Here is a 24,461-nt window from a genome sequence, read left to right as displayed (position 1 = left end):
TTAAATTGAAAACACTGGCCTTTTAAGTGGCACAAGAGGACACTAGTATAAAACAAGGAGTTATTTGTAGGTGGCAAAAGAAATCCACAAATACAAAGCCATGCATAAAATGCAGGTTTAGGCTCCTGTCCTGCAAAGGCTTGGGAACATGCTTTACTTCACATACCTGACAAACCCCATTGATGTCAATGAGACCACTCATGTGTGTGAGGTTTAACAAGTGATTCGATCTTTGCATGATTGGGGCCTTAGATTTCTTCATATTTATGCATTTTTGATTCTAACCTGTTTTTTACCTTAGTCTTTCCTTTCTTGCTGTCAGACAATGGCAATGCACGTCTTAGAGATAGCAATAGGTCCCAAACAGACAAAGAGAATCAGCTTCTTTCTCTATGTGCCATTAGCTAATTATTATCCAAACCCCTAAACAACAAAGTACTCACCTTTAAGAAAGTGCCTTCTTCTAAATCCTTTAAAAATAATCTCTAGAGCTCTTCTTTATACAAGTGTTTCAAAAGTATCAATTATTATAAGGAATATAAAATATACATACTATTGATAGAAGTAAATAGTATATTATTTTTAATGATAAATGCAGAATAATACAATTTTCAAAGATATATAATGACTCAGTTCAGGGTTACACAAGGAAAATAGCTAGTCTGTTTCAATTCTGTGTTTTTGGCAGTTATAGAGAATAACACTAACGATTAATTATTTAATCTGGTATTGCTTCTCTTGATTATGTATATTCCCCACAGATACTAAAATTAATGGGTATTACATAGATAAACATGACTGAGGAAAGTACTGAATTAATCAAATGTACTTCAGAAAGGAAGCCTCATTGGTGTTGAAAACAGATAAATTGACAGTAGTTTTGAATGTTTGCAGTGTTGTTGCAGTTCCTTTGGTCCCACGATATGAGAGAGACAAGGTGGATCAGATAATATCTTTTAATGTATTAACTCCTGTTGATGGAAGAGACAAGTTAAGGAGCTGCACAGAGTTCTCTTCTGGCCTGGAAAAAAGCATCCAGAGTGTTACACCCTTGGAAGAAAGCAAGTTGTATTCAGCATAATGGAACACACCTGTTCAGTTGTTAAGCTCTTAACAGCCAGTTGAGTTCTAGTTCTATATACACCTGAAGCAGAAGATTATAGAGTAGAAGATTGCAGCTTGTAGGAGTAGGTGATGACAGATGGTATGTGTGAGGGTGGCTTCCGTGTATATGGTTTACTAAGGCAACAAACATGTTTTTGTCAAATATATTTTGAATTGTTTATTGTAGTTAAAGTATATCTGAGAGTTTTAAAGTAGCTGGAATTTTATCAGTTTTTATCGGACAGGGTCCATTTTAAAGGTAACATTTACTCCTTTATGGCATGGAAAAGGACTATATCACTACACAGCCTGTGTGGACTGAGGGTTAATGAAGTGATGTAACTCTCTAATATAGGTTGCTGACCCTTGACTCTAGCACACCAAAAATAACTGTTGGGTGGGAGCACTGCCTAGTCTTCTATTTCTCTATATATTCTTATACTGTGCTGAATACCTCAGTGATGAGTAATGTGAGTAGCATCTGTAACTAGGTAACCTCTCTGTAAATAGGAGCAATTTATTAGGCAAGACTAGATAATCTTAATATCAACTCTCCTGTATTCTACGCTGTTTATAAGTTTGGTAGACCTACAACTGGTACTTGTTAAAGTAATGCTCATTCTTGGAGTGACAGTCTTTTTCTATTGGGTTGCTCTAAATAAACTGAGAACACTAGCCTAGCTAAAATCCTTCATTATTAATTCATACAACTAATTATAGTGGTGACAACTTGTGACTCTTACGAGTTTTGATATTTGGTGTGTGCGTTGCCTTTTTTTTTTTTTTTAAATCCAGCTCCTGGAATTGTAATTGAGACTTTTGCTTTTTTTTTTTAAAAAAAAAAGCATTTAGCTGGCATGATTGCAGAGAAGCTTGAAAAGTCACCTGAGTGCACCCTAAAGGCTTCAAAAATCAAACCCCATCTTCTTAAAATCTCAACCTTTAAAGCAAAATGGTGGCTTGTGGGGAGGATCTGATTCATGAAGGTTGAACACCTGGGGCTGGCAATAGTGTAACTGACAAGTCTTCCTTAGACTAAGAAGGATGAAGAGGACAGTCATGCTGTTGCTTAATATTTGAGTCTTGTTTGACCAAACACTGCAGTGTGACTTCCTGGTCTCTAGGATGTCTAAGGTCTCTTTTTGGCATTGCTCGTCTAGGCCTTCAACCCTCTGCCCTTATTGAAACTTAATTAGTACCTTAATGCTAGTTAGTTTCTTCAGCATAGTTATTTCTCTCTACAGTGATGGTCTAACAGCTAGTACATCCTCCTGCACTCCGGATTAAAAAAGAAAATGAAAGATGAAATTGCTGCCACAGTCTTTTTCATCACAAGGCTGGTGAAGAAGCAAGACAAACTGAGCAAGCTCAAAACTGAGAAATTTGCAGCTAAGCTGACAACAATACTGTTTGAAAAGTATAAGAACCACTGGTACCTAGACAACCCATCTAGGGGACAAGCCTTCAGGTAACAGACTTGGCCCTGTGCTTTTGGTGCTATGGTAAAAGAGGGACCAGTGTCTAGCAAGCTGGAATAGACAGAATGTAAGGCTCTGGGAACATCCATGTAAAGATGTAGGAACTACTCCAGGAATAATAATACCGGCTGTAGTAAAGCAAACAAGGCAAATGCTGAAAAAGCAATGAACTGAACAGGGTTCATGAAGAACTTTTTCTTCCTGTCAAGCTTGATAGGCGGAATGAATGGCCAAGGAATAGAGCAGATGTGGTAATGCAGGCTGGCTGCACGCTTAGGGAAGCTAATGATTTCTTGATAAGAATGCATGCATAACTGAGGGCTTGCTCTCGCTGCAGAGTTAACTCAAGTTAATCTGCACTTGAGTGCAAGTGGCTACACTGCAAAATAAATGAGCAACAATGGTTGTATTGGCAACTGATTTGTGCTAACTCAGGCTTTAGCCTGAATAGCTCTTAGGGCCCAGATAATCTGAATTTAAAATACCACCACACTTGACCTAAGGGTTTTGATGTGTGAATAGGATTTGAGTTAACTGCAGTAAACGTAAGCCCTGTGGCATAATAGTCTCCCTTATTTACTCTCTCTAGGTGTATACGGATAAACAAACATCAGACAAGAGATCCTGTACTGGAACAAGCTTGTTATGACAGTAATGTGGATTTTGATAACCTTGGCTTGCCAAGAGAGATCACCATATGGGTTGATCCATTTGACGTGTGCTGCAGGTGAGGCCTGAACTCAGGTGACTGTTACACCCTTGCTCTCCTTGTTGTCCACAGCTATACTGCATACAGTGCATTCCAGAGGCCAGGTGTGGACATGATTCTAAAAATGTATTGGCAAAGGAGCATGTGATTATTAGGAGTTGTGGATTTTCTTACAATCCTATAACTAGTCAAACATGATTAGAAGGTTTCAGAGTAGCAGCCGTGTTAGTCTGTATTCGCAAAAAGAAAAGGAGTACTTGTGGCACCTTAGACTAACAAATTTATTTGAGCATAAGCTTTCGTCAGCTACACACTGAATGCATCCGATGAAAGGAGCTGTAGCTCACGAAAGCTTATGCTCAAATAAATTTGTTAGTCTCTAAGGTGACACAAGTACTCCTCCTTTTCTTTTTATGATTAGAAGGGTGCACTTTGTTCTATTCTAAACTGTCGGGACTGGTGCTGGCTCCAAGCTCTCAAACTAAGGGCTTGTCTACACTGGCACTTTACAGCGCTACACCCTTCTTGCTCATGGGGTGTGAAAAAACACCCCCCAAGCGCTACAAATTTCAGCGCTGTAAAGTGCCAGTGTAGACAGTGTACCATTGCTGGGAGCCGCGCCCCACGTGGTGGTGGGTGTTTTTGTTTTTTGTTTTGTTTTGTTTTTGTTTAAGAGCGCTGGGAGAGAACTCTCTGCTGCGACTAAACAAGCCATGTTAAAGCGCTGGCATGGCAGCACTTTAACGTTGCCAGTAGAGAAGTTTTAGGGCTAGTCTACAACTCTTCACCAACCCCCCTGTAGGAGGAGTCCCTTCAGTCTGGAATACAGCAGAACCTCCTGAATTAGTATCTTGCTAAGACACAAACAGGCAACAGTGACCTCTTGCCACTAATGGGAAAGAAGTAATAGCAGAGTACTAAAAGCCTGGGGCTCTACCATAAAGAGGTATGTCATGTCTGTGGGTAAATAGCAGTGGACCTCTACAGTATTAGTGCAAAGCTGTATTATGCAATAAACTGAGCAAACACTCTTCCCCCCTCCCTCCCCCACCACTCTAGGTATGGTGAAAAGAATCTGCCTTTCACGGTGGTTCACTTTGAAGGTTCTGAAGACGACCGAGAACTCTCTCAACGCATCAGCCATGCTGTTGATAAAGCAACCTCAGATTATCATTCTGGCACCTCCTCAGATGAGGAGGGCTATACCAAGGAAGCTAAAGCTATCCCTACGGTCAGCAACCCAAACAGTGTCTATCAGGTAAGATGCTGGTGGTGTGTCCTAACCTTCTTTCCTGCTGTAAAGGAGGAAACAGCTAGTGTCTGGCCTATAATATGATCTACTGGGGAAGACTGACCAAGCTATCCCACTCAAGTTCTTCTGTCAGTACCGCTGTAGGCCGCCTGTACTGCTCTTGATCCTCCTGTCACCCCAAATCAACAAATGGTGCATGAATAAGCAGTGACTTTATCTCTACACTAACTGTAATACCTGAAAAGGAACTTGAGACCAAGCTCAATACAAATCTCTAATCTATTCTTATTCACCCCTTCTTGTCAACTGTTGAGAATAGGCTACTTCCACTTTAACTGAATTGTCTCGTTAGCACTGCCCCCCCCCCCCGGGTAAGGCAACTCCCATCTTTTCATGTGCTATAATATATATTGCTTTTTTTTAACTCCATGCATCTGATGAAGTGGGTTTTAGCCCACAAAAGCTTATGCCCAAATAAATTTTAGTCTCTAAGGTGCTACAAGGACTCCTCATTGGTTTTGTTCTTAGTTCAGTGACTACTGCAAGCTGCCCATTCAGCCGTGGTCTCGGTATCCTCACAAGAAGAGCTACACAACCAATGGACTTCATCAGGCAAGTGTTTACTATCCCCAGCACAAGGGCTTCAAATGCTACTGGCCAACAGCTGCTTTTTCTGGACCTCGTATGGATCGATATCACTGGGTGAATACCAACCGATAGAGCAGTGCCTGCACCGCTCTAACCTGGCTCTTACGGGTCAGTAAAATACTGGACTCTGTGGTAGGAAGCTTGATGTTTCCACAAAAACACACTTAATTCTGCCTTCTCCTGTCTGTTTTATTTCTCTTTCCCTAATTTTATGTACCTGAAATTTAAAGATTTTATTAAACTTTTAATGTATTTTTATATTGCTCTGATAAGAGACACTGAAAACTAGTAATTCTATTTGTAACTTGAAAAGGAAACATGGAGATTAATAAATTTAGTTGTGGTTTTTTAAAAAATATTGCATTTGTGATTTATCACCAGGTGTGTGAAGGGTGAATGCCAAGAGTCTTCCCTCCTCTACTGAAAGCTCTTTGAGATCATCCTAAACTGAGATTTTCTTAGGATAGAACTCGCCAGAAATTTGTAGTTTAGAGATTCAATGACCAGTAGACAAGTATATGTGACCTAAACATGCTTTGTTGTGGTGGAGATAATGCAGAAGCCTACCTCTCTCCATCACAGCTACAGCCAAAAAAAATCCTGTATTTGATCCTGGAATTCTCCTGCAGCTCCAGATGTCTGGGTGGGTCCTCTTCTTTTCTTGGGCTCAAATGTAACCAAAATAAGTCCTGCTTAATTACATAGTGTTTCTTATTTGGTGTGTGCAGCAAGGATCGACACGGGCCTTGACTCTCATCTATGCATATTCTTTCTTTAAAAGAATATATGTAATTGTTTCTGAAACAAAGTTGCTGTTGATTAATAGGCTCCACTTGATCCCTCCGCAGAAGGTAGGGAGACTCTATCTTTTGTTGTAAATTGGGCAGTATTTCTATTTAAGTCTTCATAAAGAGCCTACAGAGTTTGTATATTAACAGCAATCTAACAGAGTGCTTCAGGAAACTATCCAATAAATTAACAATCTCAATCTGGGAGGTGACTTACTTACAGTGGTGCTGGGAATGCAGGAGCAATGCTTCCCATTCACTTCAGCCTGGACACCTGCCACTTCAGTTCTGACCTGTTTAGGTTTTTTTGTTTTCAAAAACTTGTTTGCATTTTCACAAATGAATGCAGTTTATAAATTACAGTTTAGTTTGATCTAGGAACTCTAAAAAGGTATACTTGTAATAAAACACTACAATCAAATCACCTACTTAAGAATATAGAAGCAATTGTTTGACAGTATTAGAGCAGAGACATTCAATGATTCACAACAATTGCAGCAGAAACAAATCTCATTCAAATCTATATACAAAATGCTCTTCGGTGTTGCTGATCTCCTGTGTGATGCCATCTGCTCCTTTTCCTTCAGATTCTTGTTTGTATCACACCAGTGTAAATTAGGGGCTGATCCTGCAAGGAGTTGAGGGAACTTGTACCCAGAAGCTAGGAGCTTAGATACCTTTTTGAGGATCTAGCCTTCAGCTCACACTGAAGTCAATCTAAGTGAGAGGTACTCAGCACCTTTCAGAATTAGAATTTCTGTGGGACAGGAAACTGTCTTACTATAAGTTTAAAGGCTATGGAGAAGTGTGATAGTCTTCTCCAATGTTTGTAGGGGTTAGCGCTATATAGTGTTATCAAAATACATTTATTAAGCATCATAACCAGAACTGATAGGGGTTCCGTTCTAAAACCCCACTTGCATTCCTTTGCTAAGTTGACAGTTAACTGAGATTTCACATGCTTGGGCAATGACAATAACCAAGGTATCTTGACTGCTTATTATTGTTAACGGATATTTCAGAAGAAATGAGGGAGTCGATCAGCCTTGGGTCTTGTCACTTTTTAAGCTACTTTACATTCTTTTAAATCAGATTTAATTATGAGTGAGTTTGGGGGGAAAAACAACAACAACGCACTGGTCTTGGAATAAACTTTTCTTTTTTTGGCTTGGTGTAAAGCCAAGCTAGAAGTAAGTCACCAATTTTTTTTTCTTTGTTTTAATATTACTTAAACACCTCTCTGCCTTTTGCTATTTTCCCTTCTAATATTTCCATTTGCTTTACCAAACAGTCTTTCTCTAAACCAATTATCTCAAACTGACCAAAGGGCAAATCTTCACTGGCTGCATATTTTAAAAAATGATGTTCTTCCTCTATGACTTTCACCAATTCCTCAGTTAATGTATCCAACTTATCTTCCACTTCCGAAAGGCTGAAGTAAGAGCAGCTTTCCTCTTCCGAGCTGAAGCAATAGAAGCAAATGTTTATGACTTAAAATAAGACACAGTAGAAATGCCACAGCTAAAGCAATATCCCTGCTTCTGTCATGAAGAGAGCGGGACTAAGATGAGGACTATTTGGCAGAAACTTAATCTAGATAAAACAGTGGTGAGAGGATGGAGAGAAACAAAGGAAAAGGTTGACAAGTCACTTTTTGTGACCTAGGCTTGAAATTCAGGGCCCAGAATTGCTGCGGCATGTTCACGCTTGAACTGTAAGTCAGTGGAGTTCCACCAGCAGAGAATTTTGGGCTGCTGTTCTTTATTCATCCCATTGCGTCTGAGACTCTCAGACTAGGAAGATCAGCTCCATATCGTATGGTGAGGTCAGGACCAAATGAGGGGTCTTGGAATAGACTTGCTTCGTTCCAGAACACAGATTATTTGCATGACACTTATTAAAACATCTAAAAATCATTCTCACCTTATCCTTGCACCAAAGTTGTTCTCTTTCCTGCCTGCTGAGGTGTGGGTGAAACACTCTTTCTTCTTTACAGATAGTTTATTCTTCAGCAGGTCCTCAAGATTTGCATGGAGTAAGAGGTTCCTGTTCCTCTTCATGCACCAGACAACAAGGATACAAAGGGAGGACACGTCAGCATTAGTTTTAAAAGCCCTTTATGGACTCTGTCTGAAATTTTATCTTCAAAGACATCACTTTTTACACTGCCCTGGGATATTCTGAATCCTCCCCACCCAAAACATTTTCAGATGAAATGTCAGCTTTTGAGGCAGTCTGAATAAGACTTGCTACAGAAACAATGATTCTCTCTTCCATAACCCTGCAATACCTCTACGTCTAACGAAACCTGAGTCATTCTAGTCAATCCCTGTAGGTTTGTCCACTCAGAATGTAACCTGGGATGTTAAGATGCTAAGCAAGCAGATGAATGCAATTTACCATTCCTTTTAAAAAATACTGGGCCAGATCCTTAGCGGCTGTAAATCAGCATAGCTCCAGCGACTGCAATTGACCAGCTGAGGATTTCATCCACTGCTTGTTTGAAACACAACAACAACAACCCTTCAACCATGTCAAAGATGTTGTGACAGGCCTTATTTACTCCGGTAGAAAACTGGATAGAAGGAGACTTTTATATTGCTTTTTCTTTGAGCAAATATTCTTAATGAAAGTCAGCCAGCAAAGGTCATTTGACATGGAAAACAAAAGGAAGCTGCTGGGGTTAGAAGCTTCATATGATTTACAGTGTGTTTACAGTTCAGTTGCATGACCTGAATGCTAAAATGTCACATTTATTCTTTAAATACTGAATGTAGCAGGGATTTGTCTGCCTTTGGGACACTGTTGCTTGCTTTAGTTCTGAAATTTATGTGACAGTAGCTTTAAATAAACCTATCGTACAGATTGGACAATTGGTTTAGTTCCACTGCTGTTAACCCTAACCCTAAGGATGTCTTAGCAGGCTCAGCACTGAGCAGGCCTCTGACTATATTGAATATGTACAGCATTTAAGGTGAAATTCACCTCTGTGCAGAGCCAGAACTGTGCACCATTTAAGTCCCACCTGAGAGCTTAAATGGTGCCTTGAGCCTAGTGCTGGCCCTCTGCGCAAGGCTGATTTTACTGAGCAATGATGTGGGAAATGTGAGTTTAAGATCTGATTTAGAATTCCAGTCTGTGAAGCAGTAAGAAGATTGGGGACACTGAAACATACCAGGGTTCATAACCTTTCTGCTTACCTCCTCAGACGCCTCCATCTCCCTGGAGGATTTTACTTTTGCATCAAAAAGCTGAGAGATGAGATTTAATTTCTCCTCAGAGAATGGTTCTCCCTTCAGCAGAATCTCACTTATCTTCACAGAGGATTTATTGTCCTGGAGAACTGCTGACATCCGGAGTCTAAGGGAGAACATTTCACTGAGACAGGCCTTTAGTGCCTAAACATGGAGACAAATTATTTTTAAAAACCTGAATGCATTTGTCCAAGAAATATTTAAAGCTAACATTCATAAAAGTAATAATTAACAAGAAGGGAGAGGAAAAGGAGCGTAGATGGACAATGGGTTAGAACAATAACTTTTCAGCTCTGGAAGTCTAGATTCACATCACAAAAGAAATGAATTTATTTGCTTTAAGTTAGTCCTTGGAGAACATGTGTGCAGATCACAAATGCACCACACAATGTGGGTTAATGTGTCATTCTTAACAGTCTCTCTTCAGGAGACACTCATGATTAGAATATCAGGTCAGGCATGAGCAGGACCAGCAGAGTTGCGTATAAGGTATTTGCAATGTGCTGGGATCTGGGCAACGCTGCTAGTCCAACCTTTGCATGAGCACCAGGCAGTCCTTTGGGGAATCACATCTCTGTTTGGGTGCCCGAGGCAATATCTGGGTTGATAACTGGTATCTCCAAGATCCAATGGCTGGAAATTAAAGCTAGACAAATTCAGACTGGAAATAAGGCTAAATTTTTAATTGAGAGTAATTAACCTTTGGAACTATTACCACGGATTGTGATGGTTTCTTCATCACTGCCAATTTTTAGATCCAGATTGGATTATTTAAAAAAAAAGATATGTTCTAGCTCAAACAAAAATTATTTTGGAGAAGTCCTATGGCCTGTGTTATCACAGTGGACCTGTTTAGCCTTGGATTCTATGAATCTCCAGTGGCTCAAGCTGAATCCCACACACAGAAATCTAGATAGCGGCTAAATTTTCTGGGCCAGGAGTGGCAATATGCAGGTACTATTTTCCAGTGCTACCCCAGCTCAGAACTCTGCATACGTTTCCCCAACCACTTGAGACTTCCTTGCACTGAGCAGTAGGTTGCTAGAAATATGGTTGTCCCCAGCGCTATCACCCAATGACAGAAGCATGTTGCAGGTATTTCTGAATCAGTATTGTTTGTACTGAAGGGATGAGTATACATTGCTGTGGAGCTTTCTGCTGGTTTACAGTACGGTGCCAGGTAGTTTGAAGTTGTGTTCTTTGGATACTTTTCCAGCATTCTGTTGACAGCATCTCCAGCATGATCGTCATATGTTCTTGATATCATGTTATTAATGTTCTCCAGGAAACCCGAAGACTTGTTTGCATTGCGGTCAACAGGTAAGCATCTTATCCCACCTCCCTCCTTATTATTCCAAGCAATACCATAAAGTGCCAAAAAGAGCCCTGGTTTTAATGAGGTAAATCTTTGCAAAGAGTTCGTGCCTTAATGTAACTGGATACATAGTGTATCGTTATACCTGATAAAACAGTCTCTGAAAGGCGGGGCTGGAGTCTTGGCTGAGGTCAGCAGCAGTGATGTGAGCCAGACAGTGCACCAGCAACAGAATGAAGCTGCCCACACAACCCAGATACTCTCTTAAAATGAATAATTTGTTCTCTGAAATCTGAGAAGGAAATAAAAATATCCAGAGCAGAGACAAGAAGACAGCATTAGAGATGTGAGGTGATGTTTACAGTGGCTGGGCTGCTACTTTCATGGACACTGGACACACTGTTTAGAGTCCACTGGGGATAAACATATGCACAACTGCCACAAAGTGCAACTATTAAAGGGTTTTATTCAGGAGAGGCTGGTGTGTACCCTGACATTTTTCTCTCATGAGAAACACACTTTCAGCTTATTTTAGTGGGTATGAAGACTTCGAGGGAATTTCCTCTTCCCCAACTATACCATGATACAAAACCTCACCTCTTCCCTCAGAATCCCTATATAGAAATAAGTAATAGTTACGGGTCAGATTTTGCCCCCCTTACTCATAGCACTCTTACTCCACTGAGTTCAATAAAGGCTATTTGCAGAGTAAGGTACTACTCAATGTGAGTAAGGGTGGCAGAATCTCGATGAAAAAGATTTCTTTCGAAAACTGAAACTGATTGTTGTATATATACAATAATTTTACCAGCCCTCTGAAGCTATCAGTATGACCCACCTATGGCACACAGCCCCATGACCACTATCTTAAAGAACTCAATTAGCTTTACATCAAACACTAACTGGGACATATCACTGGCAGATGAGAGGTGGTTCTTTCACAGTGACATTTTTTGTTTCTTAGTTAAGCAATCTTTTCCTAGAAGGAATCAAATGTTCCATGACTTGATAAATATGAAGTGTATTTGCATTTCACTCCCTAATCCACAAATTTAATAGATCTGAAAATATTGAGGATGCTGACAAGGATCTAAACTGACATACCTGATGATAGAAAGAGTTTTGGAAGGCATTGCCTGTGGTGTTACTGAGAGGTATGCTGGAGGCGACACACAGGTTAATTTCTGGAGCCTAAAGAGAAAAATAATTGTTTCTGTAAAAGTTTGTATGCACTTCATATCTTCAAAGTCAGATGGATTAGTGGGATATAAATTAATTTAAATGTCAGCTTTGATTTTCAATAGAAGCAGAGCCAACAAATGTTGCATGAAAATGGATAGTGTTTAAAATGTCCCCAGCATATCACTGGAGTTCATCTTGCCAATTTTCTGATTAAATAAATCAAAGGGTACCCGAGCCCAGCAGCTCTGGTGGTTAGCGCACCATTATTATTATTTATTTATTGTATTACAGTAGCTTCTAGAAGCCCTAACCAAGATCAGGGTCCCACTGTGCTAGTGCTGTACAAAGGCAGATATAAAGGTATGTCTACACTACAAATACTACAGCGGCACAGCTGCAGCTACACTACTGTTGCTCTGTCATGTAGACGCTTAGTCCACTGATGGAAGGGTTTTTTCCATCACTGTAGTAAATTCACTCCCTCAAGAGGTTGTAGCTGCATCTACAGTAGGGCTGATCTAACTAAGCTGCACAATGAAATTTTTCACAGCCCTGAGCTAAGTCAACCTAAGTTTTTGGTGCACAGCAGGCCTAGGAGATCCCCTGTATCAAAGTTTAAAAGCCAAACAGACAAAGGAAGTATTATGCCCATTTTACAGTGGAACTGAAACACAAAGAGATCAAGTGACTTGACCAAGGTCCCACAAAGAGTCTGTTGCAGAGCCAGGAATTGAACGCAATCCCCTGAGACCCAGTCCAGTACCATATCCATTCTTCCAAGCTACTGTTGCTGAAACACGGCTTTGACTCCTTTGAATCTCTTACTCACTGAGCATTCTCTATCCATCCTTCACCTACAATGGATGGGTTTCCTGCAGCCCGTTGCTGGGTTTTATTGGTGCTTTTCTACAAATGCATGCTTCCTTCTGAGAATGGAAATATTTTCTTGTAGTATGTTAAACTTACATTGATATGAGGCCTGAGAAACTGGAGAATGGAGATGCCATATTGGTATATTACAAACTCTCTTGCAGAAAGTGTTAGGGGATGAACAGGTATTAGTTCACCTTTATGAGTCATCAAAGCATCCAATATATCCTGAAAAGAACTTCCTGTGTCTGCAGAGAACAACAGCATTTCAACAGACTCACTTATTTTTGTTTTACGTTTGTATTTAGCATCAATGTACATTTTCTTTTATCATGAAATATTAAGGGACAAGAAGAATGCGCAGGTGGAACTTTCTGGGCAAGACTTATTTCATTGCAAACACTTTTAAATGACGCACAACCCATTTTCTGGACTATTTATACAACATTTAGTAATAGAAATGACAAAGAAAACAACAAAACACCCTACCAAACAAGACAATTCCACGGCATACTCTTCCCTCCTGGTGAGAGGATAAAAGAAAACAGTATGTGACAGATATTAGTCACATCCTTCAATGCATTACTGGAAGGCACTCAGATGCTGTGGTGATGAGCATGGCGTAAGAACTTATATAGAATAGAATACCCAATTGTCTATTATCTATTTATTACTGTTATTTTATTTAATTCTGGGGCTATTACATTTGTACACTCAGACTCTGCATTATACATTGTGATTATTTAGCCCTAGTCAGTGGAATCTTTCTGTTCCTGTTAGAGAGAAATGAAGTAAGTTGTTTACTTGAAAAAATGAGAGTCATTGTTAAAAGGTACATGATAAGAGCACTTTATGCATGTAACCTGTGTCACAAAGAGAAGATGGCTAGATCTGCAGCAGTGCCCTCAGATTTACTTAAAACATGACCAGACTTACCCCTGTATTAGAAAAAAGCCCAAGGCTTGTTAAGCACATAATTGGTCAGTGAATGATCTACTACAGGTTTCAGAGTAGCAGCCGTGTTAGTCTGTATCCGCAAAAAGAACAGGAGTACTTGTAGCACCTTACAGACTAACAAATTTATTTGAAAATAAGCTTTCGTGGGCTACAGCCCACTTCATCAGCTGCATAGAATGGAATATATAGTAAGATATATATATATACACATACAGATAAGTCGGATAACTTCTCCTAATGTTTATAGCATCGCTGTTCAATAGGAAATAAAGCAACTCTGATGTATCATGCCTTCCATCCAAGGATCTCAAAGTGCAAAAAGCTTTACAACTAACCAAATTTCATCCCATCTAGCAAAACTGGTAAGTGTTAGTATACAACCAAGGCACAGAGAGATTAAATGACTTGCCTAAGGTCACAGAGTAAGTCATTGGCAAAGGCAGGAATTGACCCCAAACTCTCAGATCCCCCTATATTTACCATTAGTCCATACTTCCACCACAGAATAAACATAAGTGACATTAGGACATCTGCCCTGCTGAAGATGAGTTAATCCCAAAACATATGAGTAGTGGCCAACTCTAAGCTTACATAGAAAGATATCTCCCAATATTTTACTGAATTGTGCTAAAAATGTACATTAAAAACAGAAGGGAAGGAAATTTACCTTTTTCCGGCAGATGGCTTTCCAGAAGCCCAATTGCCATCGCATGAGCTTGGAGCTGGTCATTCACATCTTTCAGAAGAGTGAGAAGTGGAGAAGATTTCATATATGTGGCTTTATCATTGTCTACACAAATAAATATAAAAATATAACTGTGAAAAATAACTGTTTCTTACAGTGTGTGCATGAGGCAAATAAGAAACTCATATCCTGGAATAAAACACTTTACTGGTGCAGTGAAGGTAATATTTTGAGAAATCCATTTAATTGTTTGCCCAAATCTAAGTGCTGGTTACTAAAGAGATTTTAATATAACTTGAAAAGAGAGTTCTCTTCTCCGCAGTGTTTGTTATGAATAAAATGGGTAAAATAAATACCTCTTATTTTCCACAGCTCCTGCTTGGAGAGCTTAGAAAATACTCCTGGCAATTTTATGAAGCTTTTTATTAAAGGCACTCTGTTTGTCAATGATACAGTTTGATTGATGAAAAGAGAAAATAAATCTGATTTAAAACATTTTAAATATATTAAAAATGATTTTCTATAAGAGGACCAAATTCTGTTTCCTATCATATTAATGGGAGTTTTGAATAATTAAGGAATTCAAAATTTAGCTTCATGTGTTTATGTAACTGTTGTCTACACCATGGCTACTGTGTGGATATAGGGAAGCATCATACAAAGACCACAGGATACTCGTTTGATACAAAATGATGTAGCATGGATGGAGTTATACCAAAGGAAGTGACTCTTAGGGGGCTATATTATTCAGATCTACTGACTTAACTGTGTAAAGGGCTTACCACACAGAAGAGGTGACCTGAACTGGGGATTCAGGAGAATAATCCTTGATGCCAACAACTGTTCAGTTTGCTTCAGTATCTTGACATCTATGAGGCCAACATACATGTGTTAGTGAAATTCTCCAAAAAGAATTGTAGAGATGCTCATACTTGCTTTACATAATTATTTCTTCTCTTATTCCATATGTTTCAGAGTAACAGCCGTGTTAGTCTGTATTCGCAAAAAGAAAAGGAGGACTTGTGGCACCTTAGAGACTAACCAATTTATTTGAGCATGAGCTTTCGTGAGCATCCGATGAAGTGAGCTGTAGCTCACGAAAGCTCATGCTCAAATAAATTGGTTAGTCTCTAAGGTGCCACAAGTCCTCCTTTTCTTATTCCATAATCGAGCTATAATTTTTCTATTTATAATCTAGGGTCACTTTATTAGTAACTAGTTTTAAGATGGCCAAAGCCTGATTTGTTGACTGGGTTCTCTCACTTAGGAAGATTAAAGATACAGGAGTGGGTCAGAGTCTATCAAGAGGATGGGGTGGGATATCCTTGAGTGGAGCTCTGATGATTGATGGATCTTGAGCCACTCCTGGAAAGCGCGTAAGGTTCCTGACAGGGCTGACATGAGTGCACTGGGGCCAGTTTGGCTGAATGGTACACTCCAAATTCTTATTTGCTAGCTGAATCTGCATATGCTGCTGCACTCAGGGGCCTTTGTGCCTTTCAATTGTTTCCAATCTCTTATCCTATTTACTTATATTCCAGACTGTAGGTGACACAGAGAAAAGGACTTTATATCATCTGGACCATTTATTTGTACTTATGAGATTATGCTAACTCCTATTGCCTACAATTGATGAATGAATACAAATGACTGGATCTTCCCTAAAGAGGGAACAAGGAGAAGACAGGAAAGACTTAGTGTATTGCCTAGTGGTCCCTGGAACCATAGGCAATTGGTCTTGAATGATTCATTCCCCCGATCCTAATGAATGAACTCTGTTCATTGTTCCAAGGAAGGTGAAACCCTGGTATCCCTCAAGTCCCTTGTTAACTTCTTCTATGGCAGGTGCAAAGGGAACCTTTCTAAAATTTGGTGATTCAGTTCAACTCTGTGGAGGTGAGTGAACCACACCCTGGTTAAATATTTAATTTATTTGTATCATAGATACTTCTGGCATCCAAGCAACTGTGCATTCTCACACCTAAATCTTAAGTCATGCAGATTCTGCCAGTTATCTCCAAGGGCAGAAAATTGATCACCCCTGGGCAGAAAACCCCATATGTATCTTTCAATCTAAACGCCGTTTAGTTTTTAATTTCCAAGAATGCCCATGTGTTTTCCACTTACTGCCTAGCTGAGAGACTGGCATCTCTTCAGATGATCACATAACATCTTACTCATCCTGTACTGTACTTGTGATCTGCACGTTTATTTCATTACAAAAGCATCAATAACACCCAGAATGCACATTACTTGCAACGAGGAGTTATGGATCAGCTACATTTTCTATTGAAAAATCAGACCTACTCTCTGCCAAGAGAGATAGAACCTGGTCTTCTGCCTGGCTGGGTTTCTCTTTGGCCAATAAGGATGCAGCTGCAGATGATGGAGGGCTGTTTTCTTGCTGCTTCTCTTTTTTCTTCTCTGCCTGCTCTACCCTTCCTCTCAGTTTCTCCAGGTCTTGGTGAAAAGCCTTTTGCAGGAAGACCTCAGTTTCATTGTGTTCTCTCATCATTTTCTAACAAGAATTGTGAGAAAAATGTAAATGTTTGTAAAAGGGTGAGATCTCTGGGAAATACAATCTCATGCTCCGTAAGACTCTCCCATAGGACACTACCCTGGTATAAGGCTTCAGGATCTCTCAAAGTATGTTAGAAATTCCCTCTGTATAGTATGCATCAGTTGCTATAAGACATATTACATCTGCGCCTCAAAACCATCATACTATCACTCTGCATATGGATGAATTTCACAACCAGTGCATATTTACTTATGGACAATTACCAACTACTGTAATCCACTTATTTTCTGCAAATTTCATTCATCCATACATGGTAATCATAAAATTATCTATCTATGGCATTTCTGGAGCATCCATCATCATCATCGTTTCTCAGGGATATAGAACTTTTTAAAAACGTAAGTATCTAAGAACTCCCTATGGGGGATTTCCACTGCATATGCCATCATACTGCAAAATGCATATTTTGGGACTACGGCGTACATCCTTCATCCAGCTCCTCAGCTCTCCATGATCCAGCTGATCCTGCAGATTCACTCTTTCATCTAATATTTGGCATTGGTGAGATTCTTCCAGCTGCAGCTGCTTTGCTTGGAAAATCTCCCAGATAACGTTCCCTTTAAGTATTTTATCTTCACTTTCAAATGTGGATTTTTTGATCTGCAGGGAAGAACGTTTTTTGTCAAACACCTATGTTTCTTCCTGTAAAAATTTTACCACTGATGACCACAATACTTCTGCTTATTGGCAGTTAAGATAGTTTTCCTCTAGATTTCTTAAACTATGAAATACCTGCCCCCACGCTTAAACTGGAGTTTATAATTCAAGCATTAACTGACTGTATGATGATGTAATGGAGCCACTGTGACATCCAAATCTGTATCATGTTGTTTGGGACAGATACGGGGGGATTCTGAGCTAATTCATTACCATTATGTCATGAGGATGGTTGATAGAGCTCTATTCAAACACATCTGACTTGGCCCTTTGTTTCTGAGCCAGTTTCCAAAAAGTGTGGCCTCTACACAAGTTGATTGTGTAGGAGGCCCGCCCTTTCCCTAATGTTTTAGGCTATGGGGCAGAACTTAGAAGCACTATATACAAGCAGGGCCAATAAAAGGCAGGGAGTGAGCAAGTGTGAAGCAGCACTAGTTAGAGTGAGAATGGTTGTTACTAGAGATGGGACAACCAATGACAGAAAACCCGTGTGTTTCCCTTCAAGGGAGAATGAGGCGCCAGGGAGCAGCAAGGCCCGAACTTTTCTTCCCACATGTCAATGTCTCTGTTCTCTAGTGGTAGAAGTCAGACCTGTGTATATAGCCAGGACAAGGCACATGCACCACTGAAGTCCTATTTTGAGGGTAGATGTGCAGCTAGTTATTATAAGCATGGCTCACTTCCCAGAGCAGTAAGTGGGGGTATGGAAGAAAGGAGGCAGTAAGCATCATCATGACCCACTGTAGCCTGAGCAGTTGAGGGCTTGCCAAAAGTATCTGAACTTCAGCATCACAAGCTTGAAGTCTCTGTTACCAAATGATCAGACTGAATTAAGCCCAAAGGGGACATATAAAAACAACGACATAGTATACAGTATAACCTCCATTATATAGGCCGCAGTTGTTGCTTAAAAAGAAAAGGAGTACTTGTGGCACCTTAGAGACTAACCAGTTTATTTGAGCATGAGCTTTCGTGAGCTACAGCTCACTTCATCGGATGCATAGCATATCGTGGAAACTGTGGAAACTGCTTAGGTATCATTACACTCCTGAACATGCATGTGGTGCAATCAGTTCAGTTTGAAAAGATACACAATTTGCAGTTTTTCTACCTGTAGTGGATCAAGATTGCTTGAAGTATTCTCCTTAGTTCTTTTATCGCCCATAAAGATTTTGAGCTGTTCTTTCAGCCCCCTTATTTTCTGCTTTCTGAATTCCTGTAGATCATTGGCTGTGAAGTCAGCTTCATCCACAGGCTGCAGAGTATACATACAGAAAGGCAAAAAAGAGAAAAACAGTAATTTTATTCATAGAAAGAATGTTGTTATTATATAACAGTAACAAAGATAATTGCTTAGCTTCTTTCATCTAGGGATCTCAATGTGCTCTGTTAAAATAAATTAATGCAGACTTACAATATCCCTGTAAGTTGTCTGCAGTGTTGTTGTAGCCTTGTTGGTCCCAGGATATTAGAGAGACAAGATGGCTGAGGTAATATTTTTTTATAAGTTGGTCCAATGAAAGATTCACTTCATCTACCTTGTCTCTATAATATTTCTGCAAAATATTATAATGCCATTCTACAGATATATTAAAGGAGGCACAGAGAGGCGGGGTATGGATCAGTGTTCATGTTGTGCTCCCTGTCAGTACCTGGCCCGGGTCAGGGAAGCTAATGATCCAACCACTGGACCAAATTCGGTGATGAATCGCGGCGCATGTGCTAAGAAGAAGAGGCACAGACAGATGAAGTGACTTGCAAGAGACCACGCAGGAACTCAGTGGCAACACTGGGTCTAGAACCTAGGAGCTCTGACCACCCGTTCCTGACTCTAAAACTGAACATAAGCCTCTCAACAGTTTTGGTTATTTGAAGCCAAGTGCAACAAAATTGATACTGATCCATTTAGATTGTTGTTCTCACAAGTTGAAAGTTTTAAACAGAGCCACGGCTCAATATAAAGCTGTACAAAACCAGATGTGCACAAACAATTGTGCTCATTTCAAATTATCGCGTGCACTCTATTGTTAAGTGCCAAGATGTTACTAAGAACTTTGCATGGGCTGTTAAGAAAAATGGAAGCAAACAGAACTTGAGAGTGGATATTTTGGTTATCACTAGATAATTTATTTTCAATTTTACCTTGTCCAAAGAGTGGTCTTTCAGGCATTGGGTTATTTCCAAAAACTGTTTCTCTCTCAGTTGTAATAATCTGGCAGCTTGTTTCAGCTCCAGCCCTGAAAGCTTGTATTCTATGTTATCTTTCAATAGATGTATGATGTCCTTCATATCATCATCATCAACCAATGACCCCTGAAACACAAAAGGCCCATGTGTTACATGGATACAGCCACCCACCATTACCTCAAATATTCCACAGCACCCATAACATGGAACATAAGTAAAATACCCTGCTCCTTTTATTGGTCATTTTAGTTTCTAGAAGCCAGCTCACTGAGAACTTACAGAAAGATATAGGAATTGCAGGATCTTCCAAAATTCTATCTAGCACAATAGGAATCAGATAATAATACTTACCACTTATATGGCACCTTCTGTCCATAGATCTCTAAATGTTTAAGAAAGGTGAGAAAGCATTATTGTCTCAATTTCATAGATGGGCTAACTGAGGTGGAGGCCTGCATTTGCATAAGTGGTTTCTAATTGTGGATACCTCCATTTTTGGGTGTCAACCTTAGAAACCTAGGCTGGGATTTTCAAAGGAGCCTGACGTAAATCTACACATAAATAAATTATTAAATAAAAATAAAGGAGGTAGGAGCTTAACTCCCATTGAGACTCATTTGACAGTCCCAGCCTTAGGGGCTAGTTTTCAGAAGTGCTTAACATGCACAACTCCAGGTAAAGACAACAGCTGTGATCGCTCAGCACTTCTCAAAATTAGAACTTTCCTAAGTTTACCTGAGAGGCTACAACCTCCTCCACATTCAGGTCTCTCCTGATGACCCCCCAGCTGCCATAGTGCCTATGAGAAGTGTGATGTTCACAGCTTACACACAGAAAAATTAGATACGAACAAACCCTCATGCTGGAAGGTCGCAACGTAACACAACTTTATTTCTTAGAATTCAGAACAACATACAAGACCCAAAACCAGAGAGAGACAAAGCAGGCTACTCCCTTAAACAGAGAGGCACAGCTCACCCCATCTTATTGTAGGCTATTTGTCTACAAGCTGATTCAGACAATCCAGATCACAAGGCTTCCCTTAAAACTCCCTATCCTGCTGTTAGGATAAAAAAATCCCTCACACTTAAAATGATAGCTTGTTATTTTTCACACAGTTTCCAATACACCTTGGGAAGTTTGTTGATGCCAATGACGAGCTTAATGAGTAATCTGAGACTAGTTTACACATCATATATATATTTGTTAACATAACTGTATATATGTTGTGCCCCTTCCCGCATCCTCTGTTTCTTTGTTTAGGCTGTGAACTTAGTGGGATAGGGATAATGTATTCCCTTATGTTTGGAAACACTTGCACACTGTTGGGTTTGCCAGATATAAATAACAAGAACTAGGGGTAAAATTTTCAAAAGTGCCCACATGATTTAGGAGCCTAAGTCCCACTTTCAAAAGTGATTTAGGCACTTTGGAGCCTACATCACATTTCATTTCTATGGGATTTAGGCTCTCAAATCACTTTTGAAAATGTTACCTCTTAGGCATCTCAAATTGGGTACCCAGAATTAGAAGCCACACTTGAAACTCTGGCCCAAAGTGACTTGCTCATGGGCACAAAGCACGCTAGAGCTGAGAACAGACCGGAGATATCTTGAGTCCCAAACCACACCATATACAGTGAACCATACTACTTTTCAGAAGATTTCAGGTACAGTTTGGCATGTGTAAATTGTTACAGAAATGACTATATGATATCCTGTAATCTGGAGCCGCACATTTCTATGAAAGGAAACAATCCTTGAAAAAAATCATACAACTCCTAAAACATAAACACATGCAATATAACAACAAAAAAGGGCTTTACATCTATGACAAGCTCGCACAGGTTTCTTTCTTCAGTCTGTGTCCAAAAGTCTGCCTTTTGGAATCTGCAGCTGTCTTGTAGCACTATTACTGTTTGCCGCAAGTGTCTCTGAGATAGGATAAAATATGCCACATGCTCAATATGATTTGGTAACTCCTGTCTTTCAGCCTCCTGGATCACTTGCATTTCCTTGGCTTGCACCTATGAAGAAAACATTGCAAACTCTTTAAGACTAGGTTCCCTGTAAATTACTGAGTGCTCTGAAGTATTCAAATTCTGCTGGCAAAAGTTTGAACATAGCAGTCACAGAAAAAAATAAATTAACTGTACTGAAGGACAAGGGAACCTATACAGTTAAAAGCCCTGCAGAATTCACTCTTACTAAATACAGAAACCTGATGGAGCTGGATAATCCTTGTTACCATTTTTTTGTGTTGATAATACATGAATCAAATGTTTGCAAACCACAGACAACGTTACATTTGATACAATGGTCAGATACATGTGCTTTCCCATTATTTTAAAGCAGCATAAAGAGAGAGAGATTAACAGAGAGATTAACACAATAGCAATTGTACCTTTTCTTCTGTCTGGGTTTGAAGCTCCAGTCTGAACTGTGTCTGCATATTCCTCAGTTCAGTCTCTGACTCTTCCTTTACACCAATAAGTAAGTCCCCTTCTTTGTGGTGCTTCTGGAGAAAAGCCACAGCTCTCTCCACTTGCTGCTTCTCAGTAATCTGGGCCACCTCTTGGGCCACAGATTCTCCTGTAGCTCTATAGTGTAAAGTGTTCAGAATCCTTAACACACCTTCTGGACAGGTCTGTCTCTTAAGAGAGAAAACACAGTGATATGGAAAAATAAATGTTATCTGGCTGCTACATTCGAGATTTTGTTTCCAGCATTGAGTTGTGTAACTCATGAGGCAGAGTACATTATACTGTAACCCCCCTCTGTGGACATGCACATTTTATCCCACGCTTTCTGATTGAAGAGGATCAGGGTGCAGAATATGTTTTGTGAATTTATGTGTGCACAGTAAGCATGCACAGTGGGTAGATGAACTCCTAAATATGGAATAAGCATAGATGTAAATGGCACTACAAAAGGAGGCGGGGAGTAGCTCAAACTTTGCACATGCCTGGCAAATCATGCCCCAGACATGCCTGGCTTTAGGAGGAGGGAAGATGGTTTGGTGGTTAAGGCATGGGAATCAGGATTATCTGGGTTAGAACTGAGTTCTGCTAAAGACTATGTGTGGGTCACTTAATTTCTCAGTGACACTGTTTTCCATCTGTAAAATGGGGATAGATACTTCCTGTCTCTCTTTTCTGTCTTGTTTATTTCAGATAAACTCTCCAAGACAAGGACTATTTTTTACTTTGTGTATACACGGTGGGTAGCACTATGGGGACACAAGGTACTACTGTAATACAATTACATTATAATGAATAAAAATACTATCACTTTTATCACCAAGTAACTGTCTTAGAATTCTCCCAGGAAACTCCTGCTGCCTCTAACTGGCAACTGGCAACAAGATGTGATTGTCTCGGGTGCAGATATGAACCAGAGACAGGAAGCATACTGAGGAAAATCTCTGTGGAGAGATCTGGGAAGTTGGGGAAAACTTTTAAAGGCACAAATGGCAATTAGGCACCAAGCTCCCAGTGAACAGCAGAGAGCTGGGTACTTAAGTCCTATTTGTAACTTTGAAAATGGCACCTGTTGTGCTTAGCTTGTGCCAACAATGTGGCTGTGAGGTGCAGCGAGCTTTATCCTTTTGTAGCTGAATTCTAGCCGATTCAAGTCTCCTTTATATTTTCGAACTCTGACTGGAAAAGGTCTGAATTTGAATTAGCCTTAGCATGTTCATGTAGCACTTTATATTCTCAAGGTATCGTGCAGACCTTAGCAAATTGGCATTAACTTCTCATGTGAGGATAGTGAAGTGGAGGAATAATCAATGGGATATACCTGAAGTTCATTATAGAGATCCAATACTCTATAGAGACACACTTGTTTCATAACTTCTAGCTTTACTATTTTGACTGCTGAAGCTTGTAATATTTGAGTTGCTGAGTCTGTAGCTAGCTCTGCTTCCAAATACTGTGTTTCCTGTTGGGTAAAAGAGACTAAGATGCTGAGAGCTTTCAATGTAAGAAACATAGAAGTTCATTCCACAACCAGATTATCTTGTGGATGGATTTACCTCACTGTACCACCAATACATCAAATACTTTCCATAAATTGTTGTCTGTGACGGGGTTAATTTTTGGATCAGAAATAAAATTACTGTTTGGCAAAACTAAAGGCTGAGAATTCAAATCATGTTTTTCTGACACATGCAGTCAAGACCAGAATCTGCTTTTTTACAGAGAAAAGAACAAACTAGTAAAGTGACAGCTTACTTACAGTTATGTAAATAAGACCCTTGAACTCACATCTTGTTTTTTAGTGACATCGTATCTGATGTGGGAATCTGTGATTTGCAAATCAGCACCAAGCAGTGATAAATGATGTAGAATTTCATCTAGAGAACGTAAGTGATCTTTGGGTGTTACTAGATCCCAGCTGAGCCCTGACTGCTTTATTTCTTTCCAATGCTTCTGATAGAGAGCTTGTCCAGCACACTGGTGGCATTCAACTAACTCCTTCAGAAATGTGTCCCAGTCGCTGGCCACATCCATTTCTTTATGGCTCTTCATTCCCTGAAACTACAGAGATACTTCTGCTTAAGACCATATAAATGAAAATAATCAATAAACTCTAGCCAAGATTTTTAAATATATGCACCATACATTAACTCCATATAAAAAAAAGGGCCTGAAGTTCAGCACCCAGGGGCTCATATTGAAAATCAGACCACTTAAGTAGATGTCTATCTATAGATATAGAAGCCTAATTTTAGATCCTCAATTTTTAAAAACATTGGCCTCCATGTTTTGCATTGAAATGGCCAGAGTTTCAG

At 39.7% G+C, this 24,461-nt stretch overlaps 2 protein-coding genes across 4 annotated transcripts; one reads left to right on the top strand and one right to left on the bottom strand.

Moving 5' to 3' along the window:
* Positions 1–1,061: 1,061 nt before the first annotated feature.
* Positions 1,062–5,540, top strand: BTG4 (BTG anti-proliferation factor 4). Of its 3 annotated transcripts, none has more exons than XM_043534178.1 (5): positions 1,062–1,204; positions 2,349–2,572; positions 3,172–3,309; positions 4,351–4,549; positions 5,072–5,540. In XM_043534178.1, the coding sequence occupies exons 2-5, from the start codon at positions 2,400–2,402 to the stop codon at positions 5,261–5,263; spliced, it is 702 nt and encodes a 233-aa protein (XP_043390113.1). In that variant the 5' UTR covers positions 1,062–1,204; positions 2,349–2,399; the 3' UTR covers positions 5,264–5,540. The 3 variants fall into 3 exon arrangements, with proteins under 3 accessions (XP_043390113.1, XP_043390115.1, XP_043390114.1); XM_043534180.1 differs by having other exon boundaries at positions 1,190–1,363; XM_043534179.1 differs by lacking the exon at positions 1,062–1,204 and adding an exon at positions 1,489–1,574.
* LOC122463518 lies at positions 5,508–24,180 on the bottom strand. The gene is made up of 16 exons (XM_043533860.1): positions 23,935–24,180; positions 23,468–23,608; positions 22,071–22,319; positions 21,493–21,693; positions 19,623–19,793; positions 18,592–18,735; positions 17,247–17,423; positions 16,550–16,760; positions 15,025–15,111; positions 14,225–14,347; positions 12,697–12,848; positions 11,653–11,739; positions 10,694–10,840; positions 9,180–9,377; positions 7,903–8,033; positions 5,508–7,441 (listed from the first exon to the last, which is right to left on the bottom strand). The coding sequence occupies exons 1-16, from the start codon at positions 24,178–24,180 to the stop codon at positions 7,204–7,206; spliced, it is 2,703 nt and encodes a 900-aa protein (XP_043389795.1). The 3' UTR covers positions 5,508–7,203.
* Positions 24,181–24,461: the final 281 nt, after the last annotated feature.

The sequence above is a fragment of the Chelonia mydas genome, chromosome 22, assembly GCF_015237465.2.
Source record: "Chelonia mydas isolate rCheMyd1 chromosome 22, rCheMyd1.pri.v2, whole genome shotgun sequence".
NCBI lineage: Eukaryota > Metazoa > Chordata > Testudines > Cheloniidae > Chelonia > Chelonia mydas.
Note: the sequence above shows the minus strand (reverse complement) of the source record. Positions and strands in the feature narration are given on the sequence as shown.

Coding starts and splice junctions, on each gene's coding strand:
- LOC122463518 (XM_043533860.1), bottom strand. CDS start 24,180: ATGGATGTGGCCAGCGACTGGGACACATTTCTGAAGGAGTTAGTTGAA. Junction 23,609..23,934: donor ATGTCACTAAAAAACAAGAT/GTGAGTTCAAGG, acceptor TTTACCCAACAG/GAAACACAGTATTTGGAAGC. Junction 7,442..7,902: donor AACTTTGGTGCAAGGATAAG/GTGAGAATGATT, acceptor CTATTGCTTCAG/CTCGGAAGAGGAAAGCTGCT.
- BTG4 (XM_043534178.1), top strand. CDS start 2,400: ATGAAAGATGAAATTGCTGCCACAGTCTTTTTCATCACAAGGCTGGTG. Junction 2,573..3,171: donor TCTAGGGGACAAGCCTTCAG/GTAACAGACTTG, acceptor TACTCTCTCTAG/GTGTATACGGATAAACAAAC. Junction 4,550..5,071: donor ACCCAAACAGTGTCTATCAG/GTAAGATGCTGG, acceptor TTTTGTTCTTAG/TTCAGTGACTACTGCAAGCT.